This window comes from Sturnira hondurensis, unplaced genomic scaffold (assembly GCF_014824575.4).
Source record: "Sturnira hondurensis isolate 20B ecotype Veracruz unplaced genomic scaffold, ASM1482457v3 Scaffold0016663, whole genome shotgun sequence".
Taxonomy (NCBI): Eukaryota; Metazoa; Chordata; class Mammalia; order Chiroptera; family Phyllostomidae; genus Sturnira; species Sturnira hondurensis.
Genome location: NW_028089294.1, coordinates 11,452,606 through 11,471,657, shown reverse-complemented (window position 1 = coordinate 11,471,657; position 19,052 = coordinate 11,452,606). Strand labels below are relative to the sequence as shown.

General features: G+C 36.2%; 1 protein-coding gene across 11 annotated transcripts in view; it reads left to right on the top strand.

Moving 5' to 3' along the window:
• The window catches only part of BIRC6 (baculoviral IAP repeat containing 6), a 201,689-nt gene that overhangs the window by 68,589 nt on the left and 114,048 nt on the right, over nucleotides 1–19,052 (top strand). For 8 of the 11 annotated variants that reach the window (XR_005069536.1, XM_037066618.1, XM_037066614.1 and 5 more), the window contains exons 16-23: nucleotides 1,876–2,054; nucleotides 5,067–5,200; nucleotides 5,716–5,877; nucleotides 5,964–6,095; nucleotides 6,780–6,877; nucleotides 8,296–8,443; nucleotides 9,262–9,395; nucleotides 14,294–14,440. Coding sequence is in view for 10 of the 11 variants with exons in the window: in XM_037066618.1 (XP_036922513.1) it covers nucleotides 1,876–2,054; nucleotides 5,067–5,200; nucleotides 5,716–5,877; nucleotides 5,964–6,095; nucleotides 6,780–6,877; nucleotides 8,296–8,443; nucleotides 9,262–9,395; nucleotides 14,294–14,440 (1,134 nt within the window). In the remaining variant the exon portion in view is untranslated. The remainder of the gene's footprint in view (nucleotides 1–1,875; nucleotides 2,055–5,066; nucleotides 5,201–5,715; nucleotides 5,878–5,963; nucleotides 6,096–6,779; nucleotides 6,878–8,295; nucleotides 8,444–9,261; nucleotides 9,396–14,293; nucleotides 14,441–19,052) is intronic. The other 3 variants (XM_037066615.1, XM_037066611.1, XM_037066620.1) reach the window with 1 other exon arrangement.

Here is a 19,052-nt window from a genome sequence, read left to right as displayed (position 1 = left end):
TGTATTATTAAATTTGGAGGGGGGATGAGGTGTGGAGATGCATCCCCAAACCAGGAAAATATCTGACTACCTAAATAACAATTATTTTAATTTGTGTACATTCCCTTTATAATGTCTGTCCACATACACTTTTAGCTGCAGATATTATACACACACACAGACATTTTAATATGTTCTCTTGACTACATCTCATTCATTTATTAAATTTACGAGAGCCTATATTGTGTTAGGCCACATACAGGGATACAGTAAAGAGCAAAACTTATCAAAATCTCGTATTGCTGAGAATGTAAGTTAGTTTTATTGACCAAGAATGTAAAACCTAAATTTGATTTTAAAGATTTTAGTTAGTTATTTTTAGAGGGAAAGAGAGAAAGAGACAAACATCAATGTGTTTTTTTCCTCTTGAGCGCCCCCTACTGGGGATTTGGCCTGCAACCCAAGCATGTGCCCTGAATGAGACTCAAACTGGTGACCCTTTGGTTCGCAGTCTGGCGCTCAGTCAGCTGAACCACACCAGCCATGACTAACCTAAATTTTTTAAGTAATAACTACAATAAAAAAATTAATATTAATTTTTAGAGAAACATTGATTATCATTCCACCTGTTCATGCATTTGTTAGTTGCTTCTTGTATGTGCCCTAACCAGGGATTGAACTGGCAACCTTGGTGTATTGGGATGATGCTCCAGCCAACTAGCTACCTGGCTAGGGCTAAAACCTAAATTTTTATATGAAAATAAAAATGTTGACTTTGGCAAAATTGAGGACCTGGCAATTACATAACACATATTTTAAAAGTGTTAATTTTTCCTGGAATGTACTGAGAGTGATTATTTTTCTCATCACATTCCTCCCCACCCCCCAAATCTTTGGAGAAAATGAGTGCTAAATTTTTGTGGGACAATAAAAGGATGATATGAGTCAAAATTTTTTGGATAAAGGAGATTGAGAGGGTGAATCTTGTCAGAATAACATAGTAACGAGGAGAGGGTCACGGTGCAGTGCTTGCGCAGTGGGCATGTAGATCAGGGAAGACAACAAAGGTCGCTTTTGTGATCACAGGAAGAGTTTTTGAATTATTTACTTATGTATTATTAAAGAGAGGGGAAGAGGGGGAGAAAGAAAGGAAACATCAATTTGCTTCCCATATGTGCCCCAACTGGGGACCAAACCGCAACCCAGGCATGTGCCCTGACCAGGGATTGAACTGGCGACATTTTGCTTTGTGGGATAATGCCCAGCCAACTGTAATCACAGAAAGATTTAATACCTGTTGATGCAGTGCTAGGCTGATGGTTTCCTGGTGTATTAATTTGATTGATGCACAGTTATAAGTGTTTAAGTTACCTTTGAGTTAGGTATTATTCTCATTTTCCATTTGAAGGAACTGAACCACAGAGAAATTAATTTGTTACATGCCTTATGAATGGTAGAGTCATTGGTCAAACCCAGGTAGTGACTGCAAAGCCTTTGTTTTTTCAACTGTTAATACGACAGTGATTCCTTGTATGTGGACATGGATACAGAAAAAGACTGGGTTGGATACACGTATACATGGTGCCTGAAATGAAAGTTTTTTCTTTGTGTTTTTCTGTAGTTCACAAAGATTTATATTATTAACATGAATAATATATTTCATCTTATATTATTGTAATTATAATTATATTACTCATCTTATGATGAATTTTTAATTTTGCTACCAACATATGAAGGTATTCAACTATATTATATTCAAAAAGTATAATTTGAAAAAGTTCTAAACGGGTGTGTTTTTCTTTTTGTGGAGTTCTTTATCTTGCTCTGGAAAAATGGAGAAGCCATTTGCTCTTTTGGTGATTCACTTATTCACCCCGTTCTCCGTTGCTCTCCTAGGTATGGCGGGAGGGAAATACCGTTCGTTTTTGATCCATGTCAAGGCAGTGAGTGAGAGGGGAACAGAGGAGGTCTGTAACGGCGGTGTGCGTCCTGTAGTGAGGCTTCCATCCCTGAAACACCAGAGTAACAAGGGTTACTCACTTGCTTCACTCTTGGCAAAAGTTGCAGCAGGCAAGGTATGAAACAATGTTATTTTGAAGTGTGACAGTTCTGTTTTAAACATTGTGGATGAGATTTGACATACTGTTGAATGAAGTATTGACCCTTGGTTTTTTTTGTTGTTGTTGTTGTTTTTTCAGGAGACAGTTGGTTTCTTTGTATTTTTTTCTTTATAGTGACTTAAAAATATTAAAAAGAAAATATTTTTAATTAACTTTAAGCAAACTGTGTAACATAAAGTAAATTCATTAGGGAATAATTGTTAGGGATTCCTCTATAATTATTTTATGTCATAATACTTTTTTCTTAGGTGCGAGAGTTTGTTTTTGTGCTTGTTACTGGCAACTCACCACTTTTTTGGGGGTAACGTTTGGGAGTATGCAGGAAGGGATGATGGGAAGTGATTTTGGAGATAAATCTTGATTTTCATGGTTGATTTTCTGCAGCTAGCTGTGTGCCATGCAGTCTCTTCATCATTGTCTGATGCTGAATTTTCCTGAGGTCCGGAGGTTTTGTTTGTCATCATTATTCAGAGGGAACAATAGCAATATCAGTAGTACCAATCATCTTACATTGATATAGGTCTTCTCGTTTTTCAAGGACTTGTGTGTCCTTATCTGATTTCTCAGTTATCAAAGTAGCTGAGAGGCAGAGCAGGTGCTACTAGTGCCTCCATTTCTCATATGGAAAGTGAGTGGCCTTCAGAGACTGGGGACCTGGCGTACCTCACAGCTCCTGCCTGCTGTAGCTGCAGCCGGGATCAGGACGTTGGAGTTGTAGTCTTTAATCATTGAGTTGTTAACTTTAGTGATTGTGTTTTTTTCTTCTGTTGTAATTCTGGGGGAAGTTTACAGTCATTTACTGAGTGTGGGGTAACAGCTATCATTTTAATTAGAGGTGTATGCCTTTTTTTAGTTTCTTTTCTTTTTTAAAAAATATATGTTATTGATTATGCTATTACAGTTGTCCCATTTTCCCATTTCATTCCCCTCCACCCCCATTCCCACCCACATTCCATCCCTTTAGTTCATGTCCATGTGTCTTAAGTTCTTTAGCTTTTACATTTCTCATATTATTCGTGCCCTCCCCCTGTCCATTTTATACCTGCCATCTATGCTACTTGTTCTCTGTACCTTTTCCTCCCTCTCCTCCTTCCACTCCCCTGTTGCTATCCCTTCATGTGATCTCCATTTCTGTGGTTCTGTTCCTGTTCTACTTGATTCCTTAGTTTGTTTGTGTTTTAGATGTGGTTGTTAATAATTGTGAGTCTGCTATCATTTTACTATACATGTTTTTTATCTTCTTTTTCTTAGCTAAGTTCCTTTTACATTTCATAAAATAAGGGCTTGGTGATGATGAAGTCCTCTAACTTGACCTTATCTGAGGAGCTCTTTATCTGTCCTTCTGTTCTAAGTGATAGCTTTGCTGGATAGAGCAATCTTGGTTGTAGGTCTTTGGATTTCATGACTTGGAATACTTCTTTCCAGCCCCTTCTTGCCTGCAAGGTGTCTTTTGAGAAATGAGCTGACAGTCTGATTGGAAGTCCTTTGTAGGTGACTGTTCCCTTGTCTCTTGCTGCTTCTAGAATTCTCTCCTTCATTTTAATCTTGGGTAATGTGCCTTGGTGTGTTCCTCCTTGGGTCCACCTTCTTTGGGATTCTCTGAGTTTCCTGGACTTCCTGGAAGTCTATTTCCTTTGCCAGATTGGTGAAGTTCTCCTTTATTATTTGTACAAATAAGTTTTCCACTTGTTGCTATTCCTCTTCTCCTTCTGGTACCCCTGTAATTCGGATGTTGGAATGTTTCAAGATGTCCTGGTGGTTCTAAGCCTCTCCTCATTTTTTTGAATTATTGTTTCTTCATTCTTTTCTATTTGGTTGTTTCTTTCTTCCTTGTGGTCCACTCCCTTGATTTGAGTCCCAATTTTGTTTCCATCACTATTGGTTCCCTGTGCATTTCTCTTCATTTCACTTAGTGTAGCTTTCATTTGCTCATCTAATTTGCTACCAAATTCAACCAATTCTGTGAGCATGCTCATCACCAGTGCTTTGAACTATGCATCTGGTAGGTTGGCTGTCTCTTGGTTGCTTAATTGTACTATTTCTGGAGCTTTGACGTGTTCTTTTTTCTTCAGCCATTCTTTTTGTCTTGTCTCACCTGTTACGTATGAGGGGTGAAGCCTTAGGTGTTCACCAGGGTGCGGCAACCCACGTCACTGGGTTGTGATGCTGTATGTGGGGGCGGGATCCAAGAGGGAGCAGTGGCGCTTGTTCAGCTTTCTTGGATTTTGGTGCCCTCTGCCGCTTCCCACAAGCAAATTGGGCCCTTCTGGTGCTGGTTTCTGGGTGGGTGGGCTTGTGTGTGTCCTAGGACTCTGTGGGTCTCCCAGTGAACTCTCCTGTGAAGCTGGAGTCTCTCCCTGTACCTCAGCCCCCACAGGTATTTTCAATCAGTGTTTTGAGGCTTTATTTCCCAGGGCTAGGACCCTGGGTTGTGTGGTCTCTCTTGCTCCCCAGTTATCTGCATGCCATTGTGGGACTGCTGCCTGGTCAGCCACCCACCTTGCATGGGGTGCCCCCTTCTCAATCGCCACCTCTCTGGGTCTACCCATTGGCACCCCATCACCAGGGTCTGCCAGCTGCCGCCTGCATGCCCGTGGTCTGCTCGGTGTGCCTTGCGTGCCCGGGGTCACCACTTCCAGTGCCACAACCTTTCTCCGTTTGGCGGCCAGACTCTGTCCCACCTACTGGTCAGGATGAATGTGTCTATTTCAGTTCCGTGGCTGTCCAACTTCCATACAGTTTAATTTTCTTCATTGCTGGTTGTTATTTTGTTTCTAAATTTTTGTTGTCCTTAGTTTGGTTGTGGAAGGAGGCACAGTGTATCTGTCTATGTCTCCATCTTGGCCAGAAGTCCTAGGATGTATGTGTTAATATTAATAATTTAATTATCATCCTTTATTTGAAAATTAATAGTAAACACTTTTCAGTATCATTTGTTTATTCAATTATTTATTTTTGTATATTTAGGAAAAATCATCTAATGTTAAGAATGAAAATGCAAGTGGCGCCCGTAAATCTGAAAACCTCCGGGGCTGTGACTTACTTCAAGAGGTCTCAGTCACAATTCGAAGATTTAAGAAAACTTCAATTTCTAAGGAAAGGTAACCTCATTTCCTTTTCCTATTATTCTTACAGTAATAAAAGTACGTAGAAAGGAAGAATTGCAGTAAACACACTCAACACACAATAGTTTTAAATCTTAACTTTTACTATAAAAAGTTTTAAAAATTTCTATTTCTCTTATTGAGAACTGGTCATCTCATTGAGAAATGAATTGTCTTTTTACTTTATTGGTTTAACCCTGGTGCATGTGCACTGCTAGGTAAATATGCCAGGAATACAGTATTTGTAGCATGAGGAAAGAAATACAGTAATTTGAAGTTTTACTTTCTCTTGGTCAGAATATAATACATTATTTTAAACTTTGTTTTTTTTTGAAACTTTCTACAAGGCAAATATTGCTTATATATTATTTAAATCTTTTAATGCCATAGCATTAAATTCAGAGACTGATATTTCATTATAATGTTTAATTTTCAAAAGTCTAAAAAATTGTAGTACTCATGAAGTCGGTTTTATTTTGGTTGTTAATGTATTTATATTTTCTTTTTTGTAGAGTGCAGCGATGTGCCATGTTACAGTTTTCAGAATTTCACGAGAAGCTTCTTAACACCCTTTGTAGGAAAGCAGATGATGGCCAGATCACAGAACATGCCCAGAGCCTTGTATTGGATACTCTTTGTTGGCTAGCAGGAGTACATTCCAATGGACCTGGAAGGTTAATGCTTAAGATTTTACTTATCACCAATGATTGCCCTTTGGATGTTACAACTGCAAGTTCAAATGTTTGCTATTGTTTTGCAGCTCGAAGGAAGGGAATGAGAGCCTGCTTTCAAAAACGCGAAAATGTCTTTCTGATATTGTACGTGTTTGCTTCTTTGAGGCAGGACGAAGCATAGCCCATAAGTGTGCCCGATTTCTAGCCTTGTGCATTAGGTTGGTGTTTTTTCAATTTGAAAGTATACTGTGTAGGTGCCCCTGCAGCTTGGCAGGTGGTGCCTTATCTCCAGTGTAATATGATCTTGTTGAATGCATGTGTAAGTTAAGCGAATTTGCAAAAGTTGATGAAGGCTATTGAGATTGTAAGTAAGAATCTAGGGGTAACTGTCATGTTAAATAAATTTATTACTAAATAGGCTTCTCTGTTTATTAAAAGCAGTTGAGGAAATGTGGGAAGGGGAACTCTTTTTCCCTGTCACTCCTTTTCTTTCTGGTTGTCTTCAGATCCTTCACCTGAGGACTTGTTCCGTGTTATATGACAGTCTTGTCTTATCAGGCTTATTTGTAATATTGGCCAAGTCATTTTCTCTGCACCTTGAGACTCAAACTGTCTATGAAGTTTTTAAAAGCTAACAGTCAGTATTAACTATATCTGCTTATCTGCCCCTTTTGGGAAAGAGAATGGTTTAATACATAAGAAAACATTTGTAAAGACCCTTGGTATAATTAGTTCCCAGTATCTTTCTGCATGTCTATAGGGCTTTAAGGCAAAATTTTCTTGAGATCAGTTTGAAGATTTGAGATCACATTTTGAAGATTTTGAAAAGGACTGCATCATGTGTTGGTTGAATTTGGACCTTGTTATCAATGTATTTAAATTTTCTTTAAAAATTTTTTCAGTAATGGCAGATGTGACCCATGCCAGCCAGGATTTGGATCTGTGCTCTTGAAGGCTTTACTTGACAATATGTCGTTTTTACCTGCAGCTGCAACTGGTGGTATGTGAAATTAGTGTAATCACTAATAACTGTGGTCATAGAAATGTTTCATTGTATTTAGGATTATTTAGTAACTTTTTTCTCTGTTAGTCCCCCTTTTCTCTGCAGCTTACCTTTTTTAAGGGATTGCATTGTGATTGGGTAGGGAGGTACTCTGTTCAATTATATTGTTAGGAAAAAGTGGGAGAGTTAAGTATGATTACCAACTCATCTTAATTTATACATTTTCTGTATTTCATTAAAATTATTGTGTTGTTTGGTTGTTTAATGACTATAGATCAGGTATCACAAACTGAAATGCCATCACTGAGCAGAGAGACGACACAAAGAAGTAAAATGGTCCATATATGAGTGTGTGTGATTGGTAGGGACTGTGGCCAATGGAATTCTCTCAAAGGGGCCAGTGGTTTTTCCAGCACCTGAAGAGTGTGGAAATATCATTCAAGAGTGAATATAGTTATCAAGCAGGAATTGAGAAAGCAATCTTCTAAAGTACTGTGTGTGTGTGTAGTGATGAAGATTCTAAAAATGTCTTTTGCTGTTTTACCTTGGTACTGTGAAGGGATACTGGTTGCCCTTTTAAACCTAATGCTATCTTTTTTGTGGATGTTTCTCACTGTCTTATTTTATATAGAATCAACCCATTCAACCTGGGATAAATACATTTCACAAGGGTTTAATCATTTTGGTATACTAGAAAAAAGCTTTCTCAAAGTTATTAGTAAATGGGCATTTTATCAGTACCTTAATTTAGATAAAGAGTTTGATTTATATTTACCTCGAACAGATAGTGGATAAAACTCTTAACTCTATGTTATACAGAATAGGATGTTTTGGACTTGGTTCATCACTTTAATAGTCTTCTGTGTTTAAAATGGTTTGTTAACAATAGTCTTAGAGTAAGATGCTTAAACTTCGGTGTCTTCTTTTATCTCAAATTTTATAAAAGTCTTAAAATATATCATCACAATCATCTGTTAAGTCTTGTTGCTCTGCATTTAACTGGCATTATGAAATATATTCCATTCACTTGCTATGGTGTCTTATTTATAGTTCTGCCATTGCCATCCATTGCTTTTGAAACTTTTAGTGCAGAGAAACTGTTTCAGAATGGATGGCTTGAAGGCCCTGCCGTCTTTCTCACATTCTGACCATTCTGTAATGTCCTTTAAGGTCATCTCATGTTATTGAAAACATGAAGGACTAGTTAGCCTGCTACACTTCTCAGGACACATATTTGAAACTCTTTGTTAGTGTCGTGTTGTTTTAGAGTCGTCTAAGCAAGTTGGTCCTTCTTTGTAATTGCAAGTTGTAAGTAAGTCTTTTTAGGAACAGGGGCCCCACTGATAAATATGTAATCTAAAGTTATCTTCATAAAAAATGAGGACAGCAAACACTGATTTGTGTTGCCGTTTCAGGCTCTGTCTACTGGTATTTTGTCTTGCTGAACTACGTTAAAGACGAAGACTTGGCTGGGTGCAGCACGGCCTGTGCATCTTTGCTCACTGCCGTGTCCAGGCAGTTACAGGACCGGCTGACGCCAATGGAGGCCCTGCTTCAGACAAGGTATTTTAGTACATGTAACGACTAATGGCCTCTTTGGACACGATGCCTCCTTTGCACAGTGGTGTTGTAATATTTGCTTAAGAACTACTTTTCTTACAAAAATATATTTAATTTATGCTTAAGCTTTTTCCAAATGATATTAGCCTAAGGTTTTCTTTTCCCCTTTTTTTCCTAAAATAATTCCCTAAGAACTGAAGATCGTTATTCATGGGGCTAATTGTATTAAAAGACTTGAAAGCTCTATATCTTGCTAATGGAAGTATTGTTTAAAGTAATTTGTTTCTCTGTTGTTAAACTCTGTAGGTGGATTTCTGTAAGTCACAGCCCATTAACCAGTATTCCTTATCTGTTGGTTGGTTTTCAAAAAACTTAAAACTTAAACATAATGAAATAAGAAGTAGAGTTCTTGCCTTATCTTCAGTATTTGAAGTAGAACATTATTTTATTTAACACAGTGGTTTTGTAATCTTTAAAAATTGGAGGTCTTGATTTTGGTAAGAATTTACTCAAAGTGTTTGTACTTTTTTCTTGGTAATACAGTGATTGAGGTGAGGCAGGGCTGCCTCACATCTCTAACGTGCTTCGTCTGCAGATGAAGATTCAGTCTGGGCTCATTAGCTACCAGCTTTTTGGAATCAACATTCCTTGAGGCTCTGGACCATGTCTTTTGAGTATAGGTTTGTAGGGAATGCAGTTGAGATTCACTGAGTTTAATGGGTTAAATCTGGTTAGCATCTCCTCTTAAAAGTAAGTAAATAGATAATTTGTTAATTAGGTGGCTGACAGGAAAATTGTTAGGACATTATTTTGTCTTTCAGATACGGATTGTATAGCTCACCGTTCGATCCAGTCCTCTTTGACCTAGAGATGAGCGGCTCTTCCTGTAAAAACGTGTACAACAGCAGTGTTGGTGTTCAGTCAGATGAAATCGACTTGTCGGATGTCCTTTCAGGTAGTCACTTCTTTTATTAAAGACATTTCTGTACTTCATATTTTGGGTTTAAGCTGCCCTTGACTTAATAGATTGTAGTTACTACATTTTATCTTTAAAAACTAAAATTTAGAACCTAACATGTGTGAATCATTAAACTATTTGCCTTTATTTCTTTATTTTTTTATTTTTATTTAACTCTTGTTCAAGTACAGTTTTCTTTCTTGTATTCCCAGCCCTGCCCCCCCACCTTTATTTCTTAATCTCCCTCCCTTCTCAAATATTAAGGTTGTTTTTGAAAGAGTTGTAGGTTTGTTTTTGTTTCATTGCATGTCCTTGAGACTTTACTCCTTATAAGAGACTATTTATAATTTGATTATTTGTTGTAATCTTTTAACTTTCATTTGGTGTGCTTTTGCTATTCAAAAAATCAAAGCACATATTTCAAAAAATAAAATTAATATGTACTTGTATAATAAGCAAAGATGCAGAAAGAAAAATACTTTTCTGCATCTACTATTATAGTCTCCTGCAGGAAACTGTATACAGCGTTTTATGTGTTCTATAAAGCGTTACATGTGTTCTTGTGTAAATTTCTGAAGAATATGCTTTTAGGTTTAAATGTATAGCTCTTTGTATACTCTTTTCAGGGGATAGAATTTGGTGTTTATCTCATTCTGTTAGAACAATGACCATTTTATTGTTTATTTCCTCTTTTTTTTTTGCTGAACTTACTGCAAGTGTTGCTAGTAAACCAAACTGGTAGAAAATTTATTTTTAACCATATTAAGGTAATTACCGTCTTAAATATAAGTAAATTTTTGGAATTAGTCTCAGTTCTGATCATTTTAATGTGAATTAAGAATTGTGAAAAAAGTGCAAGAAAAATAAAATATAGTAATATAAATCAAGTATATGATTTCTCAACTCCAACCTCTGCACCCTTTTAGGTTACTATTGTCATCAGGATGTTTAGCCATTCCAATTTGTTTGCAATACACATTTGAACAGTTTTAATGAAAGAGATCCCATTACACTTACTGGCCTGTTACTTGCTTTTTTAAATGAGTTATACTGCCTTGGGTATATGCCTCTTTTTGATGCTTTGGGCTCTGATTACTTCTTGCCAATCTTCTTCTATGCAAGTGGCACATTAATTTATGATTGGAACTCAGAGGATAGGTCAGAACTAGAGATATAGATGCCTTTTGTTTACCTTTGGAGAGAATGAGAAATCCATCATGGAGAGAGTTTAAGGCAAGACCATAAAACTCAGGCCTAGCCAGGGAGTTAACTCTGCAAGAGTCGCCACACTCAGTAAGAAGATCCAGGAGAAGAGACTTAGATATCATAATGTGTCTCCTTATGAATGTCTCATCATTTCTCACCATTAGTTCTGCAGTGTTCCTTTTCTCAGCTAATGGCACCAGTGGCACAAAACAGATCTGAACGGCCTCCTTGATGACCTCTGTCTTTCTCATCCTCCCCATTGAGGCTGTCACCAGGTCCTCTCTGTTTTTCCTTCACGGCGTAATTCACATCTGCCTACTCTCCTACCTCCCACGATCATGTGAAGGCAGATCAAGCCATAGCTGTTATCTTGAACCCAGGGTACAGCAGTAGTTTTCTGATTGGTCTTTCTGTATCTGTTCTTGCCTTACTTCAGTACATTTTCCATATTTCAATGAATATGAGTATTTTTGATGCATAACTGGTCACTTTACCTCTCTACTTAAAATACTTTTCCTGTCTTCCCATTACTCTGTAGTGCAAAGTCTTAATGTGATCTGGTGCTCTCCCCCTTGCCACTGTGATCCATTAACCTTCTCAGGGTTCTTGGTATTCTTTCGTGGAGCCTAAGGGTCAACCGTTTTCATGGTAGAACGATGTTACTGCTTTTTTCACTCCATTGACATTTTTGCTAATTATGCAAAAGCATCATGTTCTTCACTAGGTACTTGCTATAAAACATATGCCAGTTTCTAGACACAGTTACCAGTGTGGTGATGACCAGAGGGAAAGGAGTGAGAAGAGATAGAGGTATACTGGGGATAAATGTTGGTGGAAAGAGACTTGACTTAGGGTGGTGAACACACAATGCAATGTACAGGTGCTGTGTTATAGAATTGTATACCCCAAACCTATGTAATTTTATTAACCAATGCCACCTCAATAAAGTCAATGAAGAAGTTAAAAAAATTATGCCGGTTTCACTTTTACTTATAAATGTCTTTGATGAAGCAGTAAAAACTGCTCATTTTATTTAATTTTGAACCCATGAGTCCTCGTCTTTTAAATATTTCATGCCGAGGTAGGAAGTGTGCATGAAACACTTCTGCATGCTGAAGAACCTTGGCTGTTGCAAGAAACACACTGATGCAGTTGTCTGAGTTACAAGCTGAGCTGATTTTTATATCATGGAACACCATTTTAATTTGTAAAATATGTTTATTCAGACTTGATTGGTTGGCAGGTGTTTTCCCACAGATTATAGAAAAAGCCCATCAGTGTCCATCCAAATGTTAATAATTGTGGCCAATGTGAAATGTAGAGCCTTTAGTCCTGGCCTGGTGGCTTATTTGGTTAAGAGTTTCATCTGTACCCCAGAAGTTGCAGGTTTGACCCCTGGTTGGGGTGCATATGGGAGGCAGCCGATTGATGTTTCTCATATCGATGTTTCTCTCTCTCTCCCCCACTTCCCTTTCCTTTCCCCCTCAGCCCCTCTCCCTCTCCCCCTTCCTGTCTAAAACATCAGTGAACATGTCCTCAGGTGAGGATTTTAAAAAACAAGAGCTTTTAAGCAACATTAGAATTTTGGAAAATGTGTATTCTCCACAATGAACTTTCCCAACATATAAAGCCTTTTTTTCTGATGGGTTATGATGATCAGTGAGTGTCATTTTTTGGTATTATATAATCAAATGTGTTAACATCTGGAAGATCTGTATATAGTGGTGAACCAGTATTTCCCAAATAATGGGTAAAGGATTGTTTTAAAGTACAAGATAGGCCAATTAATCTTAGTGCAGTAGAGTTTTGGAAGTTCACTGATCATATATAAGTATCACTTGGCAACTAATCTTTTTAAAAAAACCTACTACTCAAGTTTTTGACTACATAAGGCTATTTATTAAAATCTTCTTCCTTTTTCAACTATGTATTGTGTTAGGTTGGATTTTCTTCATTTATTTCTACCAAACAACATATTGCAACACATTGAATGCAGACAGGGAAATCCAGCTACCCCCTAATAAGCCAGATTTGACAGAGATTTGTAAAATGTAAAACATCGTCACTCTTCCTATTAAGTAATTTTTGTTTTAGAAGACAGTTATTTTTCATCAAAGCATGCTATTTTTATATCTATTGAGTTCATTACTGTTAAATGAATTAGTATTTAAAATTTTCTGCTATAAGTATCAATATAATATATACAAGCAACATGAAAGCTATTTAGAATTTTTATATTACTTTTTAAAAAGAATTTATTTTATTTTTAGAGAGAGGGGAAGGGAAGGAAAGGGAGAGAAATATCAGTGTGTGGCAGCTTCTCAAGCACCCCCTCTTGGGGACCTGGCTTGCATCCCAGGTGTGTGCCCTGACTGGGAATTGAACTGGTGACCTTTTGGTTCACAGGCTAGCATTGAATCCACCGAGCCATACCAGCCAGGGCAAAATTCTTAATTATCTTTAAAGATAATGAAGAATATAATGTTAGTATTGAAAAATATTCCTCCAGCCACATTGTTCCTGCAGTGCCGTGTTCCTTCCTGGTGGTGAGACTTCTTCCACCAGGTTTCCCCGGCCTCAGTGGAAACATAAGGAAAAATCCCCCCCACTAATCTCATCACCCCATCACGGGGGCATTTTATTATCCCTGGACCTAGACGGATTTCTTTTGAATCCTCCTTTGAACTTCTCTTAAGTAAAAAAGAACACTTAAAAAAAAGTCAGTAGTGTAACTAGTTGTTTAATGCCCACTAACCTCTAGCATAGAATTTTTCATGAGAACTGGGACCTGTCCTTTTTTTCTTGCATGTCACACATTTTATAGTAAGTGGTCATTAAATAATTTAACTTGTGTCAGGCCCTATGCGAGGTGTCAATGAGAGATTGGAAGACAAGGTTATGGCAGATGAACCATACTTTTCATTTAGTCCTTCAGTTGTTGATAACAGTTTTTCCAGCTCCTTATTCTTTTCATCTTGAGCTTCTGTTTTACTTTGTCTGTTAATTCTGTTTAAAGTAGTGCCAACTCCGGAAAATTGGCAAATACTAGAAATAACCCTTCCCCCCGTACCAAATACACTCTTAATTCTTTTGTGTTTGCCTATCCAGTCTTGCTGTGGTTTTATTGCTGAGCTCTTACTGTTCACATAGTTGTGACCATGTGATTTTATTTTTTACTGTTAATACATGCTAACAGACTATTTGTATGATTATAAAGTAGTATGCTCATTCTATACAAATTCGATAAAGTATACAAAATACAAAGACATTTACAGATAAATCTTCTTTATACTTTGGAGTATTTCTTTAGTTTTTATTTAGTGTCACATGTATACAATTGATGTTGTAGAATATATTCTGACTTGATGTATACTTACGAGATTGGGCAATAGCTATTATAAGCAGATGGTTTATTATTTTTTCCTCATTTAAAATCTAAATCACTTGTCACTGTTTCTTGTTAATGTGAATGGTCCCTGAGTTGCTTTTATGCAAGTCTATTTTTGTAGCAGGGAAACCAGTATCTCCTGTTTGTGAGTTTTCTGAACACCATGCCCCTTGTCGAAGCACTGGGTAATGATTGTGTTTGTTTATACATCTTCTCTACTTAAAATTGTAGGAGCACTGTAATTCTTAATATGACTGCTGCCGCTTCAAATCTTATAAAACTTGTCTCTTTTCTTTGTTAGGCAATGGAAAGGTCAGTAGTTGCACAGCTGCCGAGGGTAGTTTCACGTCTCTCACTGGACTTCTCGAAGTTGAACCCCTGCACTTCACTTGTGTGTCCACGAGTGATGGGACCAGAATAGAAAGGGATGATGCAAGTACGTTTACTGGTATATACCTCCTTTCATTATATACACTCTTTTATTGTACAAGTCTTTTTATTATGTAAGTATTCACATACCTGTGTATAGTATGCTATATGTAAGTTCCTTTACTGTCATATTAAGTACAGACTTATTGATAGGACGGGCATTTAGGGGACAAATCCTAAGTAGTTTTATATTCTTCTGTAAGTCTATTCATAGGATCTTTTCTTACCCTCTAGTACACTATTTTAAATCTTTTTGTTTTTATGTGTAGGCATTTTTAGAAGCCTTTTAATTGGGAAAATATTAAACAAAATGAAAGTAGAGAGAAGAGGAAGAAGAGTCCAATAGTCTGTTTCCTAGACCCAACTTCAGTAACACAGTTGGTGGCCAGTCTGGTGTGTGCTGTGCTGGTCTCTTTCTTTCAGTTGGAGTTCAGAGTGTATTTGGTAAAGTTTCTTTGAGAAGGATGAGATGAGTAAAGAGGGTATACCCTTTTTTCAGCTGGTTTAAAGCAACTTCAAATTTATGAACCAATATTAAAGTGTGTTGAACAAGTCGTATTGTTGATGTTTTAAGTGAATAATTAATGGGAAGTTCATTTTGTATGTTTGTCTTTTATTTTCTCCCAACACTTTAACAGAGGTAAAAAACAGTTTGCATGAGAAATCATGAAAAAGGTAAACTTGTCCTTAGCTTCAGAATTTTAAACAGAACTTAATAGTTTTTTATTTGAGTGCCTTTTTATTCAGAATCAACGTGTGTTTCAAGGGTGGAAACAACCACTTAGTAACATTCGTGGCTTATGTAGTTAGGATGACTGTTTCAATTTAAATTAAAATGTAGTGTTCTTTTTACATGGAGATGCCAGAAGGGTTAAACTTCATTTTTTTTCTTGACTTACAGTTATTTTGGAAATTTACATGTTTATACTGGAGTAGACATGCCTTGACGAGAAATTGAACTTTCAGAGATTCTTTAGTTATAAATTAGACTCTTTCTTGGAACTACTATAAAATTAAATATCTAAGATTTTTGTTTTAAAAAAATTATGTGTTTGAATAAGTAATGGCTTTCAGACATTTTAAAAATTAAAACGTAAAAGATTAGGGTTGAAAAAGAAAAGTGTTCCTTCACATTGCCCACCATTTCTCCTCGGCAAAGGAAACTATGGAACCGGTTTTTGTCTTTCTACAGGTAGTCTGTGCCTGTCCAGGTAGTCACCTCTGTGTTCCATTCAGGTGGAGACCACCACAGGCAGAGGGATTTTTATTAAACGTTAGGGCCACGTCATGCTTTTCTGTTCAACGTTAAATGATTATTAAATTCATCCATACTATTGCGTATATGTAGATAGTTGCTCGTTTCTCCTTGCTAAATAGCAAGGGTCTGTGTTCTGAGTAAAAAACAATTTATGCACCCTCTATTGATTTTTGTATAGTGTTGATCAGTGTTTGGGTACCACGGAAGTACAGAAGATGACCATAATCTCTCAGCTTCCTGTTTACATTTTTTTGAGAAATATGTTGATTGTGAAATACAATGAACATACAGAAAAGTGCAGAAAACAGTTTTCCTAGTCCGGCAGTTTATTACAACACATAGTGTTCATCTGACCACCATGTGAAACAGTAACATTTCCAAGACTGTAAAGGGTATCTTTATGCCTCCTTCCACTTTTTTCTCTTTCACTCTCTCCAAAAGGTAAACATTGTCCTAACTTTTCCAGTAATTACTTGGTTTTTGTTTGTTTCTTTGTACAACCAGTTAATTATGCATTCCTCAGCACCAGTTTAGTAGGGTCTATAAAACATAAAATTGAATTTATATATTTTTGGTCTGTCTTCTGTTCAACATTATGGTTGTAAAATTCACCAGTAGCATTGCATATATGTAGATAGTTGGTCCTTTTACATTGCTGTTTAAGATTCTGTTGTATGAATAAAATAAAATTTCTGTATCCACTATTGCTTTGTTTGCTATTGATCAACATTTGGGTTGTTCCATTGTGGTACTGTTCCTACTAACAGGAATAACATTCTCTTGGATATGAACATAACAGTTGATTTGTTGCTTCATGGGGTTGTCACATTTTCCAAATATGTAAGGATTTCTAGTTATTTTGTTATTGATTCCTATTTAAATTGCTGTGGGGTCAAAAGAAATACTATTGTTATCCATCTTGCAAAATATATTAGGTACTGTAGAAGGTCATCTTTTATAAATATTCCATGAATGCTTGACAATAATGTTTATTTAGCACTTCTTGTAAAGTATGTTCTACATATTCATTTGGACAAGTTTGCTAATTGTGTGTTCGTTACTTTAGCTTTTGTTTTTTGGTTTATTTTTTTGGCTCATAAGATTGGTGTTAAAATGTATCTATTTTTGTTTCATCACTTTTATTTTATATGGTTTGAAACTATGATACAATTTAGTATGGTTCTATCGTGTGAATTGGATCCTTCATTGTTATAAATTGCCTCTTTCTCTCATATTGCTCTTTTTCCTAAAAGTACCTGGATATTTGTGTAGTTAGCATTATCTTTATTTTGCATTATTTGTATAGTATGTATTTTTTTTTCTTTCTACTTTTAACTTTTCATTGTCTTTTTATATTTTGGACATATTTTCAAAAGCAACATATAGTTGCCTTTTTAAATCCATTCCAATACTTTGTCTTTCAATGGGGATATTTAATTTACATTTAATGTAATTACTGATACATTTACATTTAAATCTATGTTTTGATATATTGTATTTCTCATCTTGCTAGATGTATCTTTTTCTCTCCTTATTTTGGTGATTACATTTTTATTGGTCTGTTCTGGTTTATACTATTTTTTTTAAAGATTTTATTTATTTATCTTTAGAGGGGAAGGGAAGGAGAGGAGAGAAATATCAACGTATGGTTGCCTCTCGTGAGTCCCCTGCTGGGAACTGGCCTGCAACCCAGGCATGTGCCCTGACTGGGAATCGAACCACAATTGTGTGGTTCGCAGGCCCGCGCTCAATTGGTTTATACTATTTTTAACAGTTGTCCTGGAGATTGTTGTATAGACATACCATCGACATCTAGAAGTCTGGTGGTTGTTTTTACCATACAGTGCAAATATTGTACTTGAACATTACTTATTTTCTTCTCACTTGAGGTTATGTTTATTGATTTTTAGAGAGAAGAAGGGAGAGATAGAGAAAGAGTGGAAGGGGGGACAGAAAGAGAGAGAAACGTCAGTGTGCAAGAGAAACATCCTCCCTATCCCTGCCTAGGGAGCGAGCCTGCAACTTTTTTTTTCTAATTTATATGGCATTGTGGTTTTATATTTTAATTTTAGGTATATTTTAATTCCTATAATACATTATTATTATTATTATTATTATTATTATTATAGTTTATTATATTCGATAATTATTAGGATTTAGCTCATAATTCCATTTTCTTGTTTTTGTTTTTGAGCTTTAATCTGGATTTTATGTCTGAAGACTTAACTGTAAGATCTCTTTATTGTACTTGTCTGTTGATGAAGTAACTTAATTTTTTTGGAAATTTTTTAGATTTTTTAAATAGGTGAACAAACCACAAAGTCATTATTGGGATTCCAATGTTGTTGATGTTTCCACATTTCTTTTATCTTTTTTCTTTGCTTAAGCACTTCAAAACAAATACTAGATATTATGACACTTTGACTTCTGTATACATAACACAGTTATAAATACCTTGAACAATACAGATTTCCCTTTAATAACTGATGCCTTTATCATGATTATCTAAGTAACTATATCATAATATGTTTATCATATTTAAATGCGCATAATCAATTCTATGGTATCATCTTTACCTGAATGTCACAATAAAATTTACCTTTGATTTGGATCAAGGGATGTTAGCTGTTACTTCTTCTAGTGACTTTAAGATCATCTTTTCTTACCTATTACCTTACACTGTTTTTGTTAGATGTCACCTGTTAGTCTTATTATTCCTCTTTTAAGGTAACTGAGTACTCAAGCTGTTTATGAGATTCATTCATATTCATTCAGTCTCTATCCTGATTGAGACTCATAGGGCTTCTTGTATCCTTCCTTGCATCAGCTATAGAAAGAGCTCAGCCACTAGCTGATCAAAAATTGCTTCTGCTCTGTTTTCTATCTTTTCATGTCTACAATTTCATGTATGTTATACCTCATTACTATAACTGTTACAATTTTCAGTTTTTGAATCTCTCCTTATACTGTGGGCATTGTCTTCTAGATTATCCAAGTTGACTAGTTCTGTCTTTTGCTATGTAGTCATTTATGGGGTAAAAAACCTACCCTTTTTTTACTCTACTGCAGTGTTGCCTCTCTTGAAAGTCTTGTGTCTGCTCTCTGTGTAAATCTGTTTTTGTTTCATTGGTTAGTTAGTCTAACCTTATGGCAATACCTCATTGTCTTAATCACTGTAACTTACTGTTGGTCTTGAAATCTGGTAGTCTAACCCCACCTACTTTGTTCTTTTTTCTTATATATTTAAAATATTGAGTGAAGTTTCACAGTGGTGTGTAGTCATCTCCATTCTGTCAACCTGGGGCATTTCATGTCAATGTGCAATCAGTATGTGGCCTGTTCTGTCTGGCTTCTTTAACTTAGTATAATGTTT